Below are 26072 nucleotides of genomic sequence, written 5' to 3' on the forward strand. Positions count from 1 at the left end.
TGGAAATGCCAGTGCAGTGCAATTTAAGTGCCACACGTTATGTGGCCAGAGAGTACCATTAGCATAAAGGTGTGATGCAGTCTCAGTGTGACCGGGGTGCGGGGCGGGGGGGGGGGAGGCAGGCCGTCCCTGCAGGGGACCAGGGGACCTGACCTGATGTCCACCCTGTGCTCAGGGTAAAGTTTGGCCACAGGAGAGGATTTTAGCCTCCATCGTCCAAGCTCTGGTTGCTTCTCAGGACCCTTAATAAGGGAAATGCCCCTCCCTCTGATAAATTGGCGCATAATCATACACATACATAAATTTTCACTGGGAATGAGAATCGCTCAGTAGTTACTTGTTTCCTTCTTCACATGTGATTCTGACCTGGTGACAATCTCATGCCATCTGACGCTGTAGGCGTATGATCATTCAAAGATGACATCAACCCACATTGCGTCAAAAGCAGCAGTCCTGCCCTCCCTCAGCTCTTGATAGCAAACTGGATTGAAAAACTGGGTGGCATTAGAAGTCAAAATATCCAAGTGCCTTTCTGAAGTTTGCAGGATCGTAACGATCTGAATCGGGTACCCTTATCCAGCCCAGCTGCACCTGCTGCAGGAACGGTGACTCTTAAATCCGTATTTGAAGGGCTGTGAAATGTGGGTACTACCAACTGCGCTCTCAAAACAGCTTAAGGCCAAATTTTCCGGTGTCCATCATTCATGGGCTTGTACACTACTTTCTGAGTAGATGAGGTGTTAGATAAGCACCTACATTTTCCAGATAATTAAACCCCTTGGAGTTTTGCTTCTGGTGGTTACAACATTTTTCATGTCAAAAGCAGGAAAGGGAAAGCTCAGTTTTCCATAGGAACTCCTGAAATCCGATTCCTTGTTTTGAAGCCTAGGTGTGGGCTGAGCTCTTTGGAGGATAAAGTCCCCACTGGTGGAGTGCAGGATGTGTTCAGAAACCCTCACGATGGGTGGAAAGCTGGTCTGGTGGCCACTTGCACTGGCTGTGTTGATGTAAAGCAAGTTTTGACTTTTGTTAGCCCTGCTGGGCCAGCAGAGCTGTGGGAGGAGAAGATGGATGCTATTCTAGTGTCTGTGCCACCAGCAAAAATGTCACATTACAGTTCATGTTGAGGAGAGAAGCAGGAAAAAAGCATAGCTTTTTTTGGAAAGCTTTTGGATAGCTTTGGCAGTTAAAATATCTATATAATGTGCTTTGAAAACTGAGTCAAATTCAAAGTCATTGAAAAGGAATAAATTTGAGTAAAGTGCGCTAGCAGTTTTAGTTACTTTTCCAGTTCTTTTTTCTTTCTGCTCAGGGAAGGATTTACACAGCAGCATGTACTAGTCGCTACACTGGAAACCTCATCTGTTCCAAAGCAGGTAATTTTACACAGATGCATCTTTCAAATTAATGCTTTGTTACTAATTTTTTAAGACTTAGATTTTAAATTTTTTTTTTTAACTACCATGTTCTTGCAGTTCAGGCCTTGGCCTGGTAACACGGGGGCTTTGGCAGCAATATGGGTTTAAGTAGTTCCTGTCCAAGAAGCTGATGTTCACCCTCTGTGCAGTTGTGCCCTCAGCCTGTGGCGGTGAGCTGTGAAATCAGTCAGGGAACGGATCCACAATCAAAAAACCTCCCAGGAATACAACTTTTCTTGAAGTGCTGGTGAGGCTCCATGTGAATTTAACTCAGGCGAAGGTGGTGCTGCCTTGGTTCAGCCCCCTCCAACCATGTGTTCCTGCCCTGCTCCGCCGCGCTTCTGATTCCCACGTGAACCAGTCCAGGCAGTTAAATAAAAAAGTCTTTTCTTTTTGTAAGTTTAATTTTGAATCTTTTTAACTCCTTATATTGTCTTTCTAACTGCTTATATCGTCAAGGGGCTGGCTGCGCCTTGAAAGAGCAGTGTCCTGCGGCACAGGGCTGGGATGAGCCCCCGCGGCGGGAGAGAGAGGTCTTTATTACTCTGGTAATGCTGCCAGCAGAACCATATTGTCAGGCTCCAGCCTCAGTTTTGGCATCCTGAGCTTTAAGGGACAAGCTGGCACGTGAACAAATGGGCGTGAGCTGACCATGAATAAATTTAGACTGGAAATTAGAGAAAGAGTCGCAGCTTTTTGCATAGTGAGATGCCAGGCAGAGTAGGGACCCCAAGTAAACCACGGCTTTCAAGATGCTCACTGAATTTATATATGGGATCATATGATGTGTCACTGAAAAGAGGCACAACCCCTTGTTCCTAATATTAGACCTTATCTACTTAAAAAGAAAAAAAATGCAGTGATTTAACTAAACAGTCTAGTTAAATGAGTACAGATCTTAATTTTGAAGGCTTTGCTTTTGGTTTAAAGGGTAACTAACCTACACAACACTGATACACTGATATAACTCTTCCAGATTAGGTTTGCATGCATGCACATTTTGCTGAAAATTTGTATCTGGAAACTCTTTATTTAAGCAGGTAATAATGTTATAATAGCACTTTACGAACAAGATCTTAAATAGGATATTTTCTGCAGTTAGAATTGCACATATGTGATTGGTGCTAGAGTAAAGGTGAGGTATAAAATGATCCTCTTTTTGGTACAAATGTATATGCAGTCTATTCCCAAGACAGTTTGAACAGGTTTAGCTTAGATCTGTTGCATGCAGAATTAACAGGAAATTCCTACGCTGAAGTGGGACGGTATAGAAGATAAGTTCTGAAATTGGTTAAATCGGTGTAATCTTCTGATATAGATAGGGCTTTATTTATAGTGTTTCAGCTTTTTCTATATGTATTTTTAAATACTAAAACATAGTATACATGCTTGGAAAATGTTTTTTCTTTGGTTTGGAAACTGTGATAACTATGTAGATGATACAGTTGATACACTGAGGCATTATTCCCAAAATGTTTTGTTTATTACTTGCGCTTTGAATGCACTGTATTTGAGCAGGAACAACATTTAATTGATGGCAGAAGTCTTTGGTGGTCAAAAGAATGGAAAAAGCAAGCAGATTTTAATTTTGATCCTGATTCAGCAAAAATGAGTAGGCGTATGCTTGCTTTCAAGCACCTGGTTTAATGCTTTGCTGAATGGCGGTAAATCTGCACCACAGATTTACTGTTTTGAACCTGCTACTCAGCCTTTCCCGCACCTCTCTTTCCCTTTCTGTAAGGTAAGGGAAAAATAGTGGCTGTTAGAGTTGTGGGGTCTAATGTATGGGGTGTATGTGCTTGCTTTGCAATTCTAGAGTGGAGGAAGAGCTGATCATTAGTATTATTTTCATTAGACTGGACTTTATAAGAACATCTTTGAAGACTCTAACAGGAAGGAGAGAAATTAAATTCAATTTGAATTTATTCCATGGCTTACTATTTCCTTTGGAGATGTATATATCAAGCTTTGCTGGCAATGATTTAACTGACAGGAGGCTATTGATCCGAGTCAGTCTGACACTGGTCCCCGAGACCTACACCGAGGTGTTGAATGTCCAAAACAGAGCAGTAACCATGCATCTCCCTGTTTCCCTTGGTCATTTGCTCCTGGAGAGCTAAGAGCCACTGCAGCAGCAGCTTAACTGTATTTTAAATATTTGGCTTTCTTTGCCGGTTGATGTAATTATTAGAGTATGGAACAAACTAAAAGGAATATGTACTCAGAGCAAAAATGAGGTCCAGGCCTGTGAGATGCAGAGACATAAATCTTCTCGGTTTGGGATGACTCCAGTGGGACTGGGGGAGCTAGACACCCCTTTGGGGAGGATGAAGGGTGCTCTATGCTTTGCAAGATCAGAGTAAGGAAGAAAACACTTAAAGTCATCCAGCTGTTTCCATCCCCTGGCCTGTTCTGAAATCTCTGCAGAGAAGTTGCTTTGACTTGGATTGCTTTTCGCTGTCTTGTTGCTCACACTGTCGGAGAACTTTGTCCTGTTATCCTTCCTAATCTTCAGGGAGGGCGGACGTACGTGCTCGTAACCACCATAATCTGAGTCCAGAGTTCTCATGCAAATCCTGCAGCCAGCATCAGCTCTCTCGCAGGACGAGGGCTGCCCTCCTATCACTGCTTGAGGGGTCCGTGCTGCGGTCAGCTACGGCAGGTAACAAGCCAGCCCCTAGGGTTGGCCCCTGGAAAACAAATAAAGGAGGGATGTGCTTTCTTCTTTTCACTTTCTTCATGTCTTATTCCCCTCTAGGATGGTTAATCCTCCATGTAAACTTAACACTTGAGGAAGGTGTTGGCTAGATGGCCTTAAGGGTTGGAGCTTTCAATCCTAGAAACCTGCAATGTTGGGGAGCAGCAGCATGGGCTTCCTAACCCTGCCTGGGCTTGTGTTTCAACCTGACCTCCCGTGGCTCCTTTGAGTGGGTCTGGGGAACAATTTCGGAAGCAGAAATTGTTAGTGCCAATTAAGGAGATGGGGTGCCTGTTTGGCAAGTAAGCTGTGACACCACGGGCATGTTAAATAAGCCACTGAACGGTCATCAGAGGATAATGCTTGGTACTTTTTTCAAATATATGCATTTAGTGTTTTAATAGATTATGACTACACATAGTGGAGCTGGTCTAATTTCTTACAGGGCTTGCTCACGTAAATAAAGGATGCTAAGAAGGTTTCAGTTTGTGATTAAGGATGATTTGCTGCAGTCCCAGAAACCCTGGTATTCTAGTAGTCATGGGAACAAGAAGTGCAAAATTTGGGCCAGACATGTCCTGGTTCAGGTCTCTGGCTCTCGACTGAGGTCACCAACATGCAAATAGAGTTCCCGTGGAAAAGGGAACCGGGTGGCCTGGATCTGTCCCTGGGGATATCGGAAATATGGAAGGTTTCCAAGCAGCCATGTACCTGCAGGGATGGTTCTATGTTGCTTCCTTCTTGATTTTGAAAAATCGAAATCGATTTTGTTTCAGCACACGCAGCTTCTGCAGATGTTCCACAAGTTGCTGCTGAGTCTCTTGCGCTTTCTTTGGGACATCTGGTCTCAGTGGACCAGGTTGGCTTAACACTGGGATTTAATCTGCTGTAAGAGTACAACTACCATTGAATCACCTTGAGAGGGAGGAAGGACATGTCCAGGTTTATCCTTGGAGTTTGCTCCTTTTTTTTGTTGTGGGTGAGATGGTCTTGCTCCAGGTGAGCTCGTTGCCTGTCCTGTGAAATGTTGTGGCATAAATGACAATGTTCATAAGGATTTACATATATTCTGTATCTTTCACTAATGAGAAGCTGTTTTATTCATAGAATCACTATCCTTTTTACCTATTCTGGTTTTAAATGGTGAAAATATTTAGTATCTGGCCTCTTTTGTTGTCTAATACTTCTGCTTTACTTGCAACCTTCCTCCATTCTTGCTCTCCTTGGTGAAGCACTTCGGGGACAGCTGTCACTGGGTCTGCTGAGACTGGCAGGTATATCTTGGCACTTGCTGCACTACATACCCTGGTGACAGTGAGACTGGATGTCGTTGGCCAAGGGAGTCATGGAAAAATGAAAGAGCAAGGTAGTGGTGAAAGGAAGTCTGGATCTGTCAGCAGGGGTGACAGGTGATGAGATGCAGAAAAAGGTAGCGCATGAGCACATCAGGAGATAAAACTGAGTGTGTAAGTACCAAAAGAAACAAGCAGGACATAGGCAGGAATAATCTGCCCTTCCAGTGGAGACAGACAGTGCGTAACAATTCAACGAGGCAAGGCAATGTCAAGACAAAAGAGGTGGACACAAAGGGCTGATGTGCTGGGGTACTTTGAGAAGGTTTTATTACACCTTCTGTAACACCCCAGCTGGATCTGGACCTATGGAGGTCATTCCAGTTGCTGTTTAAGTAATAATCACAATACAAATAAAATAAACACATTTAGATCTGGGAAGGTTGACACCAGTACAGCAACATGGTGCTGAGAGAGGGACAGGTCGGCAGCAGGGGAGCAGCACAGCACCAAATGAGCGGGGGGGGGGGGGGATAAAAGATGATTTAGGTTTCTGTGTGAGGGCTGCAATTTAGCTTCAAGGGACTTTTTTTTTTTTTAATCTACACTCCCTCTAAAACTGGTTCAGCTGAATGGGCAGGTATGCGACTTTAATGAGATTCCTAAAGTCTTAGTAAGAACTGTGGTTAAAAACAAGCCTGGCTGCCAGAAGCAGATGTATAGCAGGACGTTACAGTACATCTCTTGGTGCCATCAACCAGCAGGTTTGTGGCACAGAACCAGGGGGCAGGGATTCCCTTTCGAGTAGCACGTGTAAACCCTCCTTCCCGGGTAATGCACCTCTACTGGCTCCTTAAGTAGAGGAAACTCTACTTCAGTGAATATTTTTCCCATCTTGAGTAAGTGTCTTATGTCAGAGAGAGCAATAATGTTTCTGGATGCACTGGACACTGCGAGGCATTAAAAACAAGCATTGAACCACAGTCAAGTTGCAAGAATAAACAGGAACTTGAAAAAGGCTCTTGATCAAGAATGTTTTCCAGTTCTCCCCAATCTGGAATGAACTGGACAAGATGCAGAAATGTGAGTCATTGAAGTTATGTGGAAAGAGACTTACATTTTCTTTCAGTGTTCCTTATAGCACTTGATAAAGATCTGTGTCACACCTGGGGACATCCCAAATTTTTGGAAAACAATAAGGGGTAGGACAAGGAGTTTGTATGAGTAACTCCTTTTCTAATTTATCAGGGCTGTCTTCTAGCCAGGGTTCAACTTTTTTCACAGTCTGCCAAATCTTTGCAAATGATCTCATGGACATGACCTCCCCTTCTTTCTTGGAGTCTTGCAGCTTCCCTCCAGCAAACGCGGCAGGGATGGTATTGGGAAAGTGGTGATAGCTCTCCAGCTGCTCCGCCGTGACTTTGGAAACTTGATGTGTAAATTTGTGCTTCATGCACAGTTGTCACCTCTGAAAATCGAACAAAGGCAAACACAGGTACTAATTTTAGGCAGCCAGGCAACACAGTAGACAGTTGCCTAGGGCAGCAGACTGTTAAATGCAGCAGAATGCCAAGGCTTTATGAAGACGCAGGCTTGCTGCCACTGCTTTTCTCTCTAAGAAGGGAGCAGTTAGTCCCAAGAAGGGAGCATTAGACCTTTAATCTGAAGGTTGAGATTCGTGTCCCACTTTCAGGTGACAGCTCCCTATTTGGCTCAGGTGATCCTCAGCAGTCTGGGTGAAGGCATCAGCACTCGGGGCGCAGCATGGGTTCACTACTGCCATTTGAGTGAGCCAGGCCCACTCGAAGGGGTGGGATGGGGCCTTTTCCAGCAGAAGCAAGAGCAACCCTCAGTTTCGGACTTCTTTCTACTGCCCCTTCCTGTAGCAGGAGCGGTGTGAGTTGGTGTGAGTGGGCTGCTGCAGGGGAGACAGTTTGGGATCAAAGTGGGAGTCACTTGGGTGGTGGGGAATGGACAGGAGTGATAGCCGGGAGGGGTGGTCTGCCTGGGGTGAGGTTGGGCTCTTCTGGATTTGAGACAGGGGTTAGCCAGGGAACAGAAGAGTGGGTGTGACCAGCTTTCTCCAGGGCCTCCCTTATAGCTGTTAGTGTAGTGACCCCTTCGTGTTACTCGTATGGAGCCATCCCAAAGTCCTGCTCACTCCTAGCCTCCTTCCCCTGAGCCACCCAAATCCTGATGACTCTCCCAGCATCCCAGTCGGTCATTTGGGATTACCTGCTGGCAGCTCCTTACCCTCCTCTCCTACCTGACACCTTGCTGGCTCCGTTCATCCCAGTCCTCCAGCAGCCCCGCTTCACCCCACCTCTCGTCTCACAAAATTTCACTGACTTCTCCCACCCAGCCCTGCTTTGGCAAACAACTTTGCCAAAGCTGTTTGGGCTTAAAAAAATAACCCAAGCTTTTTATTTACAAAATTGAAAGCTCACTTTCAAGGTTTTGGTGGCAAGTAGAAACAGGCGCAAGGAAGAGGGATAGACAATATTCTTTGGACCACTGGCCAAGTGCTTTGCAGCTTTCAGTCTGGAAGTTGCTGGCTGAGGCTAAATCCCTCCAACAATGCCTCACCTGCTATTACTACTTCATCTGAAGTCATAAACACAGCCAGTGACGAAATTATTTCCAGCACATTAAAAAGGACTCACTTCCATATTTCACATCTTGACTCAATGGCAGTCGCTCTCGCCAGCAGCAGAATTTAGGTAGAATTCAGTTTCAGGCATCTCCCGCTGAAGCATCTCCTTTAGTTGCCGCCTTTGACAGGATATTAGGTTGGCTGGATAAGCTATCTTATCCCGTACGGCAGTTCTTGTGTCTCGTGTTTCAAAATCAGATCATTGCCTTGCTGGTGCTTTTTGGAGGTCGAGTTGCTACTAGCAGTATTCACACCACTTTGCTGTTGTTAATCATCAGCTGCCTTTGAATATTAGTACTTAAAATGAGATATTTAATTAACGCCGTGTGTTTCTGGACCAAGTTTCGTGTGAGCATCTCCCAGACTTTACCAGCTGGAAAGGTTTTCATTTCCACGATGCCACAGTGCTGGAGATGGACCACCGGTTCAGGGCCGTGTGGTAGTACATCCTTGTTGCCCTGCCGAGTGCTGCGGCTGCGCACATGCGCCCAGAGAAGCTCACACGAACACGGACATTGACATCACCCGTATTTGTGGAAGTGCCTCATCGGCTGGTGCCGTCTCACATTCCTGGCTGGGAGAGGCACTGGGGCGGCTCGCCACGGTTTACTCCTTTCTCAGAATCCATGAGGAGTCTTGGTGAGGGTGAAGCTTGGAGATACACCTCTCCCACCATGTCATCTGTTTACATGGTGCATGCCTTGTGTGCGTGTGTGGGACAGTGAGGGCTTTTTTTCCCCCTGTCCTAGTTCTTTCTTCTGGCTGTGGTGAGATGGAAAGGTGGGACGCTCTCATCTCTGCCAGCGAGAAGGTTTTCTGTATCTCAGGCTGGCTTGGAAATTCTTTAGGTGACATCACACCATGTCTGTGCAGACTCATTGTTTGTCATGGAAAAGCCATTCATCCATACACAACTTCCTTCCTCCCCAGACTCCCGGAGATAAACTTTCCATTCTGTCTATTCCCTATAGAAACAGACCCAAAACATGTATGCGTGGCTACACACACATACACCTCGCCATCCCTCTGTCACGCTTGGGGCTGTGGGAGGAGGAAAAGGGAGGATATAGAAGATGTGAATAAAGTCACCCTGTTTTCTTCAGACGTGGATCCTGCTGTGCCTGAGCAGTAAAACTCCCCTCCCACCAAGGTTCTGGGTCACACAAGGCTTTTTTGTCCTGAGGCTAATTCTGGCACTCGCAGCCCCACATCTGCCTGCCAGGTGAGATGGGCCACCAGCTGCAGGTACAGCACATCTGGATGGGGGAGGAAGCGAAGCGTGCCGCAAACAAACACAGCAAGTCCACCGTGGCGGGTGCGAGGAATTTGATAAAAAATACACTTCAGCGGTCTGAGCGGCCGAGTCTGGTGATTCATGTCTCGGGCGCTGCTCGTGAGGCGAAGTGAAAGGCCAGGTACTTGCGGGTCTTGGACCACGTACGCCACGGCCGCAACCTGGGAATTGCTGGAGGGAACCCGCACATTCAGCCTGTGCTCGGGGAGCTGCAGGGGCAGGGTCGGGGGGGACGCCAAGCCCGGCGAGGAGGCTGTGTGGGAGAGGAGGGGGGGTGCATTTGTCTGTGGCGGAGAGGTGGGGCCCGTGTGGCACAGGGTAGAACAGGACGGTGGGAGGCCATGTAGAGATGGAGGCAGCAGCAGCAGTGTGGATGGTGTGGTAAGGTGGCTGTTTCCCTGCGGCTTGAGGGAGTCAGGGTGTGAGGAGCGTTTGTTACGAGTACTCACACGGGTCCCGGATACCTGCATTTGCTTTCCACCGGTGTCTGGGGGGGGAAAGGGCTGAGGAGCTGCCAGATTGCCCCCGCCTTTGAGGTTCCCGGTGGGTCGAGAGGGAAGGGAGAGGGATGTTTGGACAAGAGGAGCCTTTGAAGCTTTTCTCCTGTCCACCTCCCCTGCCCATAAAGCCATTAGGGCCTGGTGCCAGCCCTATCTGTGCTCGTCGCCGGTAGCCCAGACTCGCCTCGCAGACCCCCCGCCCGGGGCGCGGGGCTGGGGCCATGGCGCGGGGCCCTTCTGGAGGCCGTTTTAGGGAGGGGGCAGCTTTATTTCCGAGCCGGCCCTGCATTACAAAGGCAGCGGGGCCAGCGCGGCGCTTTGATGTGCCCCGCCGGCTCCCCGCACACCTGCGGCCGCGGGGCTCCCCGCCACACCACGCCACAGGCCGGGGAGCGTGTGGGGGGGGGCGCACCAAAGGCGGCCAAGCCGGGGGCGGCCCGGAGGTTCTGGGGGCCCCTCCCGACGCCCCTAAGGGCGAGGCCAGCCCCACACGTCTCCTCACACCCCCCCCCGGGCGGGACGGGGAGGCTCCGTCGGTGGCGGCGGAGCCCCGGCAGCGCGGCCCCTACCCCGGGGCCGAGGGCGGGCGGGCGGGAGGCAGGGCCGCCGCCGGAGCCCCCGGGAGGCGGCGGCCGGGGGAGGGTCCTGCGGGGGGCGGCGGGGGCGGGGTGGGAGGGGGCGGCAGCCGCAGCCGGGCTGTGCTCGCCGCGCCCCCGCCGCACGCAGGCCCCGCTCCAGGGCTTCTCCTCGGCGCTTCTCCGCAGGGCGCCCCGTCCCGGCGGCCGGCTCTGCGGGGGCTGCCCCAGCGCCGCCGCCGCCGCCCGCAGCCCACCATGACCGGGCCGAGGCTGGCCCTCGCCGCCGCGCTCCTCTGCAGCTGCACCTCGCCGGTGGCCGACGCCAACTCCTGGTGGTGAGTGAGGGCGCGGGGGAGCCAGCGGCGCCTTTGTCCGCCGCCGCGGGCCGGGGACCGGGGACCGTCCGGGGGCGGGCGGCGGAGCGGGAGCGGGACGGCTGCCCTGCGCCCCCCGCGGGAACTTTCCTGCCCCCCGGGCTTCTTTCGCGGCAGCTCGCTTCTTTCTAGGTTCTCCCCTCCCACTGCCCCTGCCCAATTTCTGGGGACGTAGCCCCTCTCCTCCAGGCATTTCTGGGCTCCTTTTGTACGGGCTCGCTGAAATCCCGTCCGGCCTTAGGATGTGGGGAAAGCGTAAGGCCAGGATGGGTAAGGTTTCCGACCCGCTGCCAAAAGCCCTGGGAGCAGCCGCGGAGCCCCCTTCCCCTAAAGAGCGGAAAATAGCCTGGCTTGAAGGCAGGCATCGCTCGCTGGCCGTCTGTGAAAAAGCAGCTCACTTTCTTCTTCTGCGGAGAAAGTGCTGAGCTTTCTGCCCCCTCCCCATCCCGGGTGTCCTCTGTGTTTAAACTCGGGTTACAAACGAGCTGTGTTTCTCCCGCTAGAGCCCTGGAAAAGCCTCGCATCTGGCAGAGCCGTAGAGGGAGGCAGCTGACATGAGAAATGCGCCCGGGCTTTGGGAGCGGGGCTGGGCTGGGCTGGGCTGGCGGGGAAAGGTGCCGGCCGTTTCGCGGAGGGGGCCTCTCCCTCCAGACTCCCTTGGATGTTTTTCTCATCGTAGGTCTTTGGCCATGAACCCCATCCAGAGACCTGAGATGTACATCATCGGCGCTCAGCCGGTGTGCAGCCAGCTGCCGGGGCTCTCCCCTGGCCAGCGCAAGCTCTGCCAGCTCTACCAGGAACACATGGTGTTCATCGGGGAAGGGGCCCGCAGTGCCATCAAAGAGTGCCAGTACCAGTTTCGGCAGCGGCGGTGGAACTGCAGCACGGTGGACAACACCTCTGTCTTTGGGCGGGTCATGAAAATAGGTAGGAGCACCCAGTACGGAGCAGGTGCTGGGCGCAAGCCGGCTGTCCCTGTGCAGCTTTCTCCCTTTCTTCAAATACACATGCAGGAGCGATGAGCCCCATTAATACCGCTCCTAAAGCTGCCTTTAATGAGCTTTTCCATTTCGTGGTGTGCTGGTGCTGCCCGAGCGCTGCCTGTGTGCTGCCTGCGCCTGAGCGGGTGGCAGCAGTGCACCTGAGCCACAGCAGGAGCTAGCTGGGGCAGCGGGGGGGACGGGGACTTTCTTTGGGGGGCATGGGAAGGTCAGGAAGAGGGGGTCTGCTTTTGTTTTGTGTGCTTGTTTAAAGGTAGGGAGGGAAGACGCTGGAGCCAGGAACAATGGACCCGCGTTATCATTCCCAGCATCTGGAGTGCCCTCGGACAGGGAATGCAGCCCCGAGAATGTGGGAAATATAGACTCCCCTGGCATGGGATCTCCCCCCCCTCCCTGTTCTGCCACTTTCTGTGTAAACCTAAGAGATTTTTATAATTCCTGCCCTGCTGGCCGTAAGAGGCACATTGACAGGCCATTGCTGCACTTGAATTGAGGTGTGACCGAGCCACATTGTCCCATCTCCTTTTGAAATGCAATCATCTGATGACAAGAAACTGAGAAATCCGGGCTTGGTTTGATGTGTCCGACAGCCAGGACAATAAAGAAAAGGTGTTAAAACAGTGCTTACACACACACACACACACGCGCGCGCGCGCACACACACACACACTCTCACCAACCCCAGGTTTTGTTTCCCACCCACAAAGCCGATCATTTACACTGAAGAATCCAGAACCAGCACTATTTCTAGGCTGTAAGGTCAGGGAAAGCAATTAGCAAGGGATGGAAAAAGACCTCCAGCTCCTGCACCCCCAGCTGCCCCCAGCATTGCTTGCACCTTTTTGGCTTCACTCTCAAAAAAATGGCATAGGCAGCAGGACACCAAGAGATGCATCTTTAATACCTCTGGGGCATCAAGGCGATAGGGCACCAGGGTAGCCAAGTCCCATGATCCCTTCCATTTGATCCTGAAATTCTTCTGTGTCATCCTGGAGAATTTTAGGGACGTTTTTGCATGTGTTACTCAACCTTTCAGAATCCCTAATTCAGCCCACCAGAGCCATTCTAATTCCTCCCTTTCTGCCCAGCTCATACTCCAACAAATCCCCGCTTCTCTGGGGTACTCCCCTGTGAAATGCCATTTCCTGAAACATACTTTCAGCTCCTGACACACATCCAAGGCATCTGCGCATCCTTCATTTCTTGCTTTCTGATAGCAAGGGTGGTGGCCAGATGAGGCTGAATGCAATCCCAGGTTGTTAGAACTTGTGCTTCAGGGTATGAAAACTGAAATTACAGCCACCAAAGGGAAAGGACAGAAAATACATCTCCATATCTCTCTTTTGGTGTCTCTCCCTCACATGTAACTTACGCCAAAGAACGGGGTAGATTTCAGATCCCCAAAGAGATCCTAGTGACGCCAGAAGGACACAAGAAAATAGGAATTTCCCCTTCTGGGGAAGAGCAAACCTCCTCTTCTTCAGTACCTTTCTGCAGCCCTGAGTTGGTCCAGTGAGTCCACACCTGGAGAAAAGAAGTAAGGGTGAACTAAGAAAGCAAAGATCAGAGGTGAAGGATGGAAAGCAGTCAGGAAGGATCAGAGGGTGTACGGGAAGAAGGGACTAGAGTGGATAGTGGAAGAGGGAAGATTCCTCCTCTCTAAAATGAATTTGATCCCATTAGTTTAGATTGGGAGTAGCTTTGGGTTTTGATGAGGAAAGAGGTGGTGTGGGTATGTGATGGGTATGTCCAGTAGTCCTGCTGCTGTTGTTTGGTTTGTGTGTGCGTGCATTTGTTTGCTAGGACTACTGTTGTATCTCTAGTAGGAATCTGCTGATGGTAGTGTCTGTGAGGTGACTGCCTGCGGTTGCCCGCTGTTTAAAAAACTATTCTAACGAAGAGTTTTGAACCTGGCTCCTTTAGATACTCTGGTCAGTTAGAGCATGTTCAGATGTTTATACTCCAGCACAAGACAGCACAGAAGAGAAGTAAGAAGAATGTCGCCAAAGGTGGCCTGGGGTGTTACAGGGTCTACGATGATTCATCACTGTTGCCTATGTCAGTGATAAGCTGCTGTGGAGGGGGATGCTGTCTTTTCTCTTAGTTCCACCCTCCGCTTCTACTTTTTCTTACTTTGTAATGAGGCATTGCTCATCATTTCAGCAAATCTATTTTCCACTCTGTGGAAGAAAACAATGCCTTTCAATCTCTCAGGTCGTGTCAACTATAAAGTCATTCTTCCTTGGGCTCATACAGTGTGCCTGTCTCCTGTTTTCAACCCCTGAGCCCCAATTCTGGACCGCAGCCCTTTTTCTGTACTCTGTGCCAATGGCACAAGAAAGGTCTGGAGACCAGAATATCTGCAAGAGTGCAGAGGCATGCCAGAGTGTTGTGGAGAGGGCGGGGTGGGAAGAGATAAGAAGGACCCAGAAGGTGTATAGTGTGCCAACAACCCTCGGCTGCCCACCCACCGATGCAGGCATGGCATATATTACATTTCTTGAGCTGCTCTAGATTGTAGGAGGGAAGGAGAACCTGCCCTGGCCAAGTCCAAAGCCTGGGAGATCCTCAGGAGAGCGTTCACTCAGAAACCTGGAAGATTTGTTTCCTTTCTCCCTCGCAGAACTTGGCTCAGCTCGGAAATGGGAGACCCAGTCGGTCTGTGTTTAATCATTACACCTTCATTTTGTGCATTTCATAGAGGTGAGGCAGTCCAATGACACAAAGCTTTTGTAGAGGCATCTGTAGCACTGAAGTAGGCTGCTTTTTAGCGTTGGTTTTTCCTAGTGTTTGTGTTGTCGTGAGAATTGCTCTTACCTTTTAAATGTGGTTTACTCGATATCTGGCGATGTACAAAAATTATCCTTCTGAAGTTGCTTCTTGTTCTGTCAATACAGATTTTAGACTGCACGTGTGTGTATATATATCTCTATACATTATATACAGACACATTCCTTACTTCTACATTTATGAGGGAGAGGACAGAGCACCCAAAGAGGTCGTGTTAGAATTTCCTCAGGGGAGGAAAGAATATATCTCCTTCAGCGCAATCCTAAACGCAAGGCTGGGGTTTCCAGGTTAGTCCAGTCATTTCTGGAGCCAAAGATCTTCTCTTCTGCCTTTTCAAATGCAAAAAGGAAAAAAAAAGGAGTCATAAAAGAAGAGAACAAGGAGAAATATTTTTCCTCGTTTTTCTTCAAGATTGGCAAACTTTAGGGAAATGCTTTTAAAAAAATCAGTTGAAACTAATAAAACGTTCTCATCAAAAAAGTTAGAGTGACACATTTTTATCATCTTTGTGTCAGGTCTCCCCACTGGGGTCCGTTCTTCTCCCATTTCCTTCTCCTGCAGCTCCAGAAAGGCAAGCCGGGGGGACCGACACATCACCTGGGTACAGCTCACGCTGTCATCCTCGCCAGTGCCCCCTCGAAAGCCGCCGTGGCCCCGGGCTCCCTGTCCCGGTGGCGGGTGGCCAGCGGGCACAGGAGGGCAGCAGAGCTCTGCGGAGCTCCACGCCGGTGGGCAGAGCCTGCCGGGGAGCATGGCTCCTGGCATTGTCCCCCAAGCCTGGCCAGGGCATGGCAGCCCCGGGTGACTCCGGCCCACCACTCGGGAGAGCTTGGCAGAAGCATGTGAGGGGGCAGAAGTGGGGTTACTGCCTGGCCGTCTCTGTAACCTCTGTTCACATTTGCACAAATGTGGGGAGTAACGCCCTGGTCTGTTGAGATGATGGCACAGAGGTGTGGAACTGGGGTGACCTTTGAGATGATGGGCAAAAACCCAAATACTTTTCCAAAGCTGGAAGGCGTGGTAGCAGAGCAGAGAAAACTAGGATATATAAGCCCACAGTTGCCAGCTACAAATTTGCTTTGTATTAGCGCAGGGTTTCACGCACACATCCGATCCCGCCTCCCAAACCAAGCTGCGGTCTTCCAAACCTACATCTGCCGAGCGCTGTGGTTTGTTCTGCTTTGTGGGCAGCAGGGGAAAAAAAACCACCCACCGTGACTCGCTTCAGCCTCTCCCTCCACCATCCTCATCAGCCTAAACAACTCGTGCAGATCCAGGGGCTGCACACTGAGTTGTCGTGCTGCTACATCTGAAATGTGGAGATGGTTAAAACACGGACAGTAGAAGTGTAAATCCAGTCTGTGCTTTCAGGCATCTCGATCAAGCTGTAAGGATGCTAAGCACCTGGAGTCATGCAGGCTCTGTTGCACAAGCTGTAACAGCGGGAGGTCCTTTTCTTGTATGTATCTTAATCTCTATAGATGCAGAGTGCTCTACTTAACAGGGCGATTGGTGTGTCCGCAGGGCTCTCACCATACAGGGGCAAAACTGCGCATTGGACCGTTACCTTAAAATACCCATAACATGCAAAACAACCTAGATGAATGAAAGCTTGATTTTGGTTGCTGAAAAATGACCATAACTCTCTTATGGGCCAGTCTCAGCTGAATTACCTTAACTAGGAGTCACTCCTCTTTACCTCTCGGACCAGGGAGGTGTGGGGGGCGTAGTCTTATGACCTGCTAGTGAGGCCCTCCCTTCTATATTAAGTGTCCTGTAGCATTTTATCAGCCTTGTGCTGTACTCCAGAGCAGAAGCCCTTAGTGTACAACTCTCATTTGGGGGGGGGGGGGGGGAATCACAAGTTGTTCTGCAAGGTGGATGCCATTCACAGCCTTGCCTTTGTCTTGGGTCATTACCACTAAGCTGGTGATAAGCTGCTATTAATTACAGATTGTCAGCACATGCAAATTAGAACAAGAGCATACCAAAAGCATCAGCTCAGTCCTGCTGAGAGAAGTGGCACTGAGAGCCTTGTGGGTTGGTAACAAACTGTTCTTGGAGGATCTGCCCTCTGAAGTCACTCAAATTTGCCTGAGAGCATTAGAGGGTGGCCTCTTGCTTGGGTTTGGTGTAAGTAGCTCCCCACAATCAGATTGCTTATTCCAGCGAAGCTTTGGCAGTTGTTCTCTTTATCACCTGAAAGTTTGGTGATGCACACAATGACTCTGAAGGTGTCAGTTTAGTTAGTTATTTCATCGTGTGGTGAGAGTGCAGGTGTGGATTGCCTCCTTCTCATCCCCCTCTACCCCCCCCCCCCCCCCCCCCGGCCTTCAGACCCACAGCACTTGCTGGTGCAGCACGCTTGGCCTCATGCAGTGTTCTGGCTCCGTTGGTGCCCCGGTCAAATTGGGGCTGAATCACTGCCAGGAATACATAGCTGGAGACCCGATCCAGCTGCTTGGCTCAGACTCTAAGCTGTATAGAACATACACTCCAAGCAGGGCAGTCTCTAGTAAACCTGCTAATGGAAAGTCTTTTCATTTATTATTGTCTACATGGGAAAGTTTTAGTTGTTCCAGCACTGCAGTTCTGTAGGCGTTTGGAGAGCCTCTGCCTTGATGCTTTAGTGTAAAAATGGGTTTCCTTCAGTTTGTCTCAAAACAATTCTCAGCTGACCTTATGTAAACCAAAATAAGGTTGATGAACTGAGGAGCCCATAAAGAGCCCTTGTCCCAATTTAATGAAAACCGTCCCAGAGCGATATCTGGCTTAAGCAGAACGCTCCTTTTGCACAGACCCAACCTCATTAGTTTTTCTCAATGATTGGCAAATTCAGTGGCTGAGGCAGCAGCTGTATTTTCAGCAAGTGAATAACCCTCTTGCTGCTTGAGAGTTTCCTCTGGGTTAAAATGAGAGGATACTGAAGGGTTGATCTGAGAGGAAGGAGGCTGAGCACTCCCTGCCTTTGGTGTTGCTGTTTCTTTTGGGCAAGGCCTGGAGTTTCCAGGGCTTTTAAATGGTCAAACATAAGTATAATAAAAATAATAATCCTTGAGGAGCAGCATGGACAAATTCATGAAGAGCATGCTTTTCCTAAGAATATTCCTCCAGGCAACAGCAGGAATCTCAGCCCCTTCCCTGGTGTGTGTCAGAAAATCAGATTTGGGTTTGATCCTGGTTACGCAGAAACTGCCAGCTCTGGACAGTCAATAGACTGGAGCTGTTACTGTGAAATTAAAACAAAAATGGGATGCAAGCATGTGTTATGACAGTTCCCCCTCTACCAGAATGGGGTGGTGCCCTTGTGCTTGACCACCCTGTTCCTTTGTTCCAGTTAATTCTGTGCACCTTCTCAGAGCACACCGTGTCGTACTGTCCGGAGCCCATGTGCTTGCTCCTTGCTGCGCGTTGTGTTTGTTAAGTCTCTCGTTCATTTGCTTCTCACATCTCTCTCGCAGGGAGCCGAGAGACTGCTTTCACCTACGCCGTAAGTGCTGCTGGGGTGGTGAACGCGATCAGCCGGGCTTGCCGTGAAGGAGAGCTCTCCAGCTGTGGCTGCAGCCGGACCGCCCGGCCCAAGGACTTGCCCCGAGACTGGCTGTGGGGCGGCTGCGGGGATAACGTGGAGTATGGATATCGTTTTGCCAAGGAGTTTGTGGATGCCAAGGAGAGGGAGAAGAACTACGTGAGAGGTTCAGACGAGCAGGCTCGCATGCTGATGAACTTGCAGAACAACGAGGCTGGTCGCAGGGTAAGACGAATGCTGACCCTTTCCTCTTTCTCAGAGGTAGATTCAGAAGGCTTGAGATAGCTAGATACCAAATTACTTGGAGGTTTGATGAGGGATAGTCCACCGATGCCCCAGTAACGGTGTATGGTCACATTTTCTGCATTTTTGTGAATATAACAGACAATATTGACAATATTATATTCCAGTTTTAATGGCAGGCTTCTGTTGCCAGCTAAAGCCAGTGAGGTTTTGGGTCTGTTGAGATACTGTATGGCACACGTGTGCAGACATGTAAGCCCTTTCCAAATAAACTAGGTGCTGTTATGGCCCACTTTCAAGGTTTACGTCTCAGAAACTGGCTTCCCAGAGCTGCCAAAGTGACAGGCTGCTGGTGAAAAGAAGAATCTGTTGGCACGTGGAGTTCTCGTCTACTGCCATCATTCAGATTTTTGGGAATGTAAGGCCAGAAGCAAACATCGGATCAGGCTACCTGACTATCTCTAAAACTTACGCCTTGCTCAGTTACCTTGGTATTGCACAAAATAAATAATTTGCATCTAGGTGACAGACATTTTTTGAGAAGATACACAGTTTTGATCCAGAGACCCCTAGGGATGGAGAATCCATCACTTCCTTTTGTAGTATGCTACCATCATTAATCACCCTGTTTCAACACTACCTCATTATCATTTGAATTTATCTGGCATCAGCTTCCAATCAGTTCTTTTTCTGACTTGTACAGCTAGATCCAAAAGCCTCTTAGTAATCAGAATTTCCTCTGCATAGAAGTATTTATCTACGGTAATTTATTCACTGCTCTTTCTTGACAAACTAGATTGAGCACTGAAGACACTCACTTTCAGATGTTCTCATCAGCCATCAAATCATTTTCACATTGCTTTAGCATACCTTTTCAGTTTTCCCATATCCTTTAAGAAACTGGATACCAAAATGACATGCTGGGTTCTGGTGTTGGTCTCACTGATGCTGTAAACGTAGGTGAAGTTGTCCCCTTTGTATGCGTTCAGTGTATGCGCATTTGCTTTTTCCACAATTCTTCTGTTTGTGATTAATAGCCTGGAAGGTGTAGCATCTTTCGTATGTGGTACAGCTGTGGAATCCTGCCTCTTTCCAAATGTAGAACAGGAATACTTACTTGAACATTTGTGCTTTTTCCGCAAGGTGTTTAAAATTTTTATCATTCTTCCCTAGTAGTGAGCTTTTCTAAGGTTAATTTTATATTTAATGCATATTAAAAAATCCTATTAAGGGTACTTAGTCTTGCTCTTTTGCACATTCTTAACTAATATCCTTAGTTTCCTTATCAATTTTCTGTCCTTTCTTACTGCTAATTGTTACTGAATTATCTTTCCCTTTCCTATGTATGTCTGTCTTTTCTGCATGTAATTTTGGCTTCATTTTGCCACCAAAGAAGATTTGCTCTGTTTTTTTGATTGCGAAATCAATGTGTCAGGTTGAAGCATTGCAAATACTCCATGCTTCTTTTGCAAAATCAGATTGGGGTAAATTTGCAGTAGGTGGAAAACCATGGACTTGAAAGCTGTAGAACTCAGTGGGTTTTGCTTTGAGGTTGGTTTTTTTTTGGCTTGGAAGGGCAGAGGGTCTGCATTTGCTTAGAAATAGGGGGGCATTCCTCCACGCAGTAGTAGCCTGAAAGTGACATTCTTCTCTACATTACTTGCTTTGAACATCTTGTATGTCTGGAGTCATGAACTTGGATTACTACAGATAAATACCCTGCCTAAAACAGGGAGTGAATATGTTATGGGACTTTTTAACAGCCAGTCCTATTGCCTTGAGGGATCCAGAGACAGAATATGGCCCAACAGTTTGACGCACCAGTTGGACTGTAGTAACATCTGTATTAGAAGATCAAGTCAGAAGATACTTGCTCCACAGCATGAGTAAAACACTACCCTGTCTTGTTATTCTTGTTATATGGGCAAGAATCTCACTGAGCTGTGATTTCAAATGATGACATGGTTTTAGATGGAAGAAAGCTTTGTCCTGCTCTAAGGACAGAGCTAAAAACAGTTATGTCCTGCCTTTACTACAGTGCAGAAAGTGCTTGGAGTGCTACAGTGCCCGTGCTTCTTTGGACTCCATAGACAAGCTCTCAAGGTGATTTCTGTGTCTCCAGTTAACACAGGACCTGGACAAAAGCTTTCCAAAGGGGCCAGCAAAAGACAATGTTATTTCAAGCTTGGTTTTTGTAGACTCTGTAGAACAGATGGCCATAGAAAATAACCTTAGTTTAAATGAACACAAGTAATTTTAGATTAAATTAAATGGAAGTATAAACCAGTGTGTAATTAAGCTTTCAAAGCTTGGATTTCAAAGAACAAACTCTGATAAACTAGGGGAGCCAGTTAGTAAACTCAACCGAGGAACTCGATGTGGAGGAGGTCTGGAACTTTTTCAAGTCAAAGATGCTAAAGCCATTAGAATTCTGCATGCCAAGCAAGAGGAAAAAGCTTGTAGGAAGAATATCCAGACCTCACTGAATGAATAACTACCACAGAGAAGCTGCTAGGAATAGACCGAGAGCCTACTAGGAATGGAAAAAAAGAACTGATTGATAGCAAATAAATAACGAAAAGCTCTGTCTTAGAGGTCAAGAAGTGTAAAGATGAAGTGAGAACAGTAAAAAATCATGCTGAGTCAGACCTTGCAAAGGGTAGTAAAATAAACAGCGAAAGTTTTTTAAACTTTGGAGGAGATTGGAAGAAAGGAGACTGCTAGTCAGTGAGGATGGGGCCGAGTCTAAAGACAGAGTAGTTTTGGTCCCCAAAGTATGTGAGGGGCTTCAAGTTGGAATGGGGGGCATTGCTCATGGGGAGGGGTACCGTATGTCTGCTGCACAATGGAGATGTCTTTTTTCTGTCCTCAACGCTTCTGCCTAGGGGAATAAGCGTTTGTAGTGTAGATTTTTAAATCCCCCTGGGACTGTGCTTTTTGGCGGAAGCCAGGCAGGGTGCCCTAAGGGCAGGCAAGGTCTATCACAGCAGGCAATGGCCGATGGTGCTGGCACCCTGTGGGAACGAGGAAGGCATGAGGAGGCAGCTGTCGTGTTCAGATAGGTAGAGGAAGAGGAGCTGAGCAGCAAGTACTGAAGTTCAGGGCCAGCGGACCTGAGATGGGTGGGATGGTGCAGGGGGCTGCTGATGGAGGGGAGTTTGGGATCTGGTCGAATGATTCAGATGGGAGTCAAGTGGCAAGGGTTGGAAGAATGGAGGGCTCTGGAGTAAATGAGAGTGGGGCTTTGGGGTGGATTGAGTGGATGTGGATTTGGGGGTAGTGAGGAATGGAAATGCTGGGATCGGGGAAGGAGATGGATATGACAGTATCTGGATGGAGATGAGACCTGGGGTGGCTCTGAGATGGCATTGCTACGGGTTCCAGGGTTGCCTGGTCAGGGTGGTATTTGGCCAGTACAGGGTAGCCTTTCCTCTTGGCTCTTGGAAATAGGTTAGCGTGGGAGCAAAGGAGAAAGGCTGGAAATGGAAATTATCGCAACCAAGCTGGAAGTAAAACTCAGGTAGCGTAAAGCTCTCAAGTCACAGGGAGCGCCCCCTTTCTTTCCTGACGCTCTGAAAGAGCTGGCACCTGGCAGCACAGGCAGCGTGACCTCAGAGGTATTTATAGGAGGACCTGGGGGAAAGGCTATCTCAGAGGAAGAGGCAAAATGGGAAATAATTTGAGAAGATTTTCTCAAAGATTGATCACACAATAGTTTAGAACATCATTGATTTTCGAAAAAGCAAAATAGATCTGATAGGTCTCATTTATCTGAAATTCTGTGAGACATTTAATGTATTTCCCACACGGTAAACACTTGGTTAAATTGGGAAAGATAAGGAAAAATGCAGCAGCTGTGAGGTGGACAAGAAACTGGTTCAAGGAAAGATGTCAGTAAGTTGTGTGAAAGCACGTATCTTGATCTTGACAGAGTTCAATTAGCAGAGTTCTTCAAGGACTTGCCTCAAGACCAACACTTGGTATTTTTGTTTCTCAGCCCCAACACAAGAATTAGGAATGGGCTGATGAAATTCGCTGATGATGCGAAGGTGGCAGGTATTATGAATACAGAGGAGAATCTGAATTTTGCACAGCAGCTAATGACATACAATAAAACAACATTAAGACCATTTGAGGTCTTGTATGAAAAACATTTTTAGTCATTAGGAAACGAGTAGAAAAGAATTGGGCGCAGCAGTCAGCTGCAGATGACTGCAGATGTAATGTGGCTTGGAAGGTGGTAAATATCCTATAATGTAGTAGGGAAAGTCTTTTCATAAAACATGGGGGAATACTAATGCCATTGTATTGAGCTCTCACAAGGCCCCAAAATATCGTATGTTCTCATATTTTCAAGCAAAATGACCTCAGACTAGAAAAGGCTTGTTATGGTTGACCCAAGGGATAGGAATCTTTTCTTAAGAAAGTGGGCTAGAATAGCTTGCCATGTTTAGCCTAGCAAAGTGAAAGTTGAGAGAGGATATGACTGATGTCTGTGTTAGTGGGAGAAATAATAGGGGAAGAAAAGTACTTTTTAAGCAAAAGGCCAATTTGGCACAATAGCAAATGGGTATGAAGTGAATACATTTAGGCTGGAAATTAGAAAAAGATACTTTATCATTGGAATAGTGATCAGAATAATGGTGGCTGAAAACCTAATTGCTTTTAAAAGGGCACCCTATACATTTAAGGAAAATATTATCTGAAGCGATGCCTACAATAGCAAGAGATCATACTTAATAACCGAGGAGGTCCCGTCTAGTCCTGCATTCCTAAATGTTAAGTTTTCACTTCTGAGATTCTGCTTTTGGAAGTAGGAAGGTGCACGTGTAACTCCATACTCCCAAAAGTTGGTGCTGAAAGAAAGGAGACACGGCAGTGAGCATTGCTAAGTGGTCACCAGGTGCCATCCCACATACAGCCTTGCCCCGCTTTCCCAGCCAGTGTTTCAACTGATGTCTTCTGATTTCTAAGCAGACTTTTGGCACGTCCCCTCACTCAGTTTCCGGTGGGTGAGAAAGTTCTCCTTGAACCCTGAGGAGCTCTGGTGGCGGGAGAGAAGATCGTCTCCCTGCTCTCTGTGGTTCTCAGAAGGAGCTGAGAGGGACAGGAGGGGACCAGAGGTCTTTTATCTTTCGGGCAGTTGTGACCCCATCACCCCTTCACTCCACTTCGGAGTCCTTGTGGTAGTGGCTCCTGGCTTTATTGCCCTTGTTTGTTTGTCTTTGGCTGTTATCTCAATACGTCCTTTCCTTCCATCTGTCTTTTTCTTCCAATTGGTCTCCATTACCCTCTCTTATTTCCCCCCGCTCCTTATCTGTCGCCCTGTCTGGCGAACTGTGGCGGTCAGTCCTTCCGCGCTGTTTACCCAGTCGGCATATGGCAGGCCTCAGTCATCAGTCACTCGAGCCAGTGCCAGAAGAGCCTGGAAGGGGATCTGGCTAATTGACCACATAGGAATTCCCCATTAATTCTCTTCCCGTTCCCGTTCTTGCAAGAAAAGAATTGGAAGAGAACTTGGGCTTATGGGAAGCGGCTTTAAGCCTTTCCATTAGAGGCATTTTCAACCTGTTTAAGTGGCATAGCCATCGATCAGACCCTGTCCTCAGAACTGCATGTGGGGTCTGCTATTCTTTACCTTGACCTGAGCCCGGTCAGAGAGGAATTCTCCAATTTCCTCTGCTTTCTCCCCATCCGGGCAGCAAAGGGGGAGAGTAGGAGAGCCGTTTAGCGGCTGAAGCTATGGTTACCTCCGCAGGACATTGATAGTGGGAGCTGCGGGGGCTGAGTGGCGCTGTGCTTACCTGTGATAACTGGTAGCATTCACATTCCCCAGCACAGCTACTACCCACATGGGCCAGATGTTTTGAGCATCAGTTGCTTAAAGCCAGGTCGGAGTGAACTCAGTCCCATGACATTAACTGAGAAGGATCGAGTTGCAGTGTTTTTCTAAAGGAACAAAGCCCAGGATTAGGAAGAATCATAATACTTTATAAAAACACATGCAAGGGCAAGGGAGGCACGAGTGGCCTGGGATTTGACAGAACCATAACCAAAAAGTGCTACACAAGCTTATAACAAGCAGGCTGGCAATGCAGTGAGGATATAGTAAGTGTCTGGGGCTCGGGAAATTCAGCTGTAGCTCTGTCTGGTTATAGTACAGCAGGAATCCTTAAGTAACGGTGTGGTTGGTCCTCTGCAGTTGTAGTTCGATCCAAGACAAGTGCTTAACTCCCAGCCTGTAGCTGTTACATTGCGCCGTGAGGGATTGCCTCAGTAAATTGAGCTCTGAGGAGCAGAACTAAAGCTTCTCTGTTTTAAGGACTCACTCCATTGACTTTCTTGGGAGCTGGATTGTCCTCCATGTGATTTAGCCATTAAGCCAAATTGAATCTTCACTAGCTGTCAAAAGCAGTAGATGTTAGTTAGACCAGGAGCAACCACTTGTTGTGAGAGAACTCTGACCTCTCGCTGCTGGTCCAGAACGTAGTCGTAGGCAGAAGGTTTTGCCTGCAGTATGCTCAATTGCCTTAATCACCTACTCTTTGGCACGCGAATGCAGAGAGCTGGGAAGCTTTCTTCTGTGTCAGTGAGTGAGGCAGAAAAGAAACCCCAGTGTTTGGCTGCTTTCTTCAGCAGAAAACCTGGCTAGAAGACATATCGCTGTCTCCTTCAGAACATCCTATTTTTTTTTCTCATATTCCTTGATCTCCCCCACCAGATACAGCTGGTGGTAATTTTGCAGCTAATGCCAGATAGCTCTGCTTGGCACGTGGGATCTGGCAGAGGCACTTCCCTGCGAACGTGCAGGATGGTCATGGGAGAGCAGATGTGAGCCCGATGGTGAGAGCGCGATGAGCAAGGGCTGGGGGGGTAAGCTGCTGTAACACGGCGTAGCTCTGATGGTGTGGGGATGGCAGCTCTTTGCTTTGCAAACTCTGTCAGTGCCTGTGAGTGCTGACAGGATCTCATGTAGCACGCGGTTTTGTACCTGTCTCTGAAATTAATGGAAAGAACAAACCCAACCTGCATTTTTCAGTTTATTTTGAGCTTTGTTATTCTAGAATATTTTTCAATATTTCTCTCTCCTCCCAGCTAGTGTGGGAAGGAGGAGAGTATCCTTTACGTCATGTACTTTACGTTATCCTTTCTGTCACGTACTTGCTCTGCTCAGGGTTTAACGCTCACTGGCCTAAATTTTCAAGACTATTTGTTAATTTTGATGCCGGATTTTCAGGGGTATGATGCATCTACAGCCCCCGCAGACTCCTGAAAAAGCAGCTGAAAGTATCTCGGAGAAGACAGCACCGAAAGCTTGCATTTGCTGTTCGAAACGTAGGCCCTTCTGCGTGGCGACAGTCCTGTTAGCGTAGGGAAATGTCTGGACACAAGATGGCGCAGGTTTGCAGTTAGGGCTTGCAGCTCAGCCCTGCTCTTCAAGGAGGGGCGTCTGGTTAACACCTCGGGCAGGGGAGAGCTGCCCTGCTCCAGGATAGAGGTGTTCATCTTTCTCACCACCACTGCCACTCCGGCTTGCTCCTCCTCTCTGGAAAGCGGCACCTCCTCCGGACACTGCCCCTGAACGAGCTTCTCTCAGCAGAGGCGGAGGGAAAGGGTGTGGGTCCGTGGATTTATTTCAAAAGGATGCAGATGTATCCCAGCAACGATAGCGTGGGTTCCTGGTGCAGGTGCTAGGAAATGG

General features: G+C 48.4%; 1 protein-coding gene across 1 annotated transcript in view; it reads left to right on the top strand.

Moving 5' to 3' along the window:
- The window catches only part of WNT5B (Wnt family member 5B), a 74790-nt gene that overhangs the window by 46569 nt on the left and 2149 nt on the right, over nt 1-26072 (top strand). Inside the window, exons 2-4 of the mRNA XM_076341358.1 lie at nt 10620-10768; nt 11487-11734; nt 18060-18352. Coding sequence (XP_076197473.1) covers nt 10620-10768; nt 11487-11734; nt 18060-18352 — 690 coding nt within the window. The remainder of the gene's footprint in view (nt 1-10619; nt 10769-11486; nt 11735-18059; nt 18353-26072) is intronic.

This window comes from Aptenodytes patagonicus, chromosome 1 (assembly GCF_965638725.1).
Source record: "Aptenodytes patagonicus chromosome 1, bAptPat1.pri.cur, whole genome shotgun sequence".
NCBI classification, from domain to species: domain Eukaryota; kingdom Metazoa; phylum Chordata; class Aves; order Sphenisciformes; family Spheniscidae; genus Aptenodytes; species Aptenodytes patagonicus.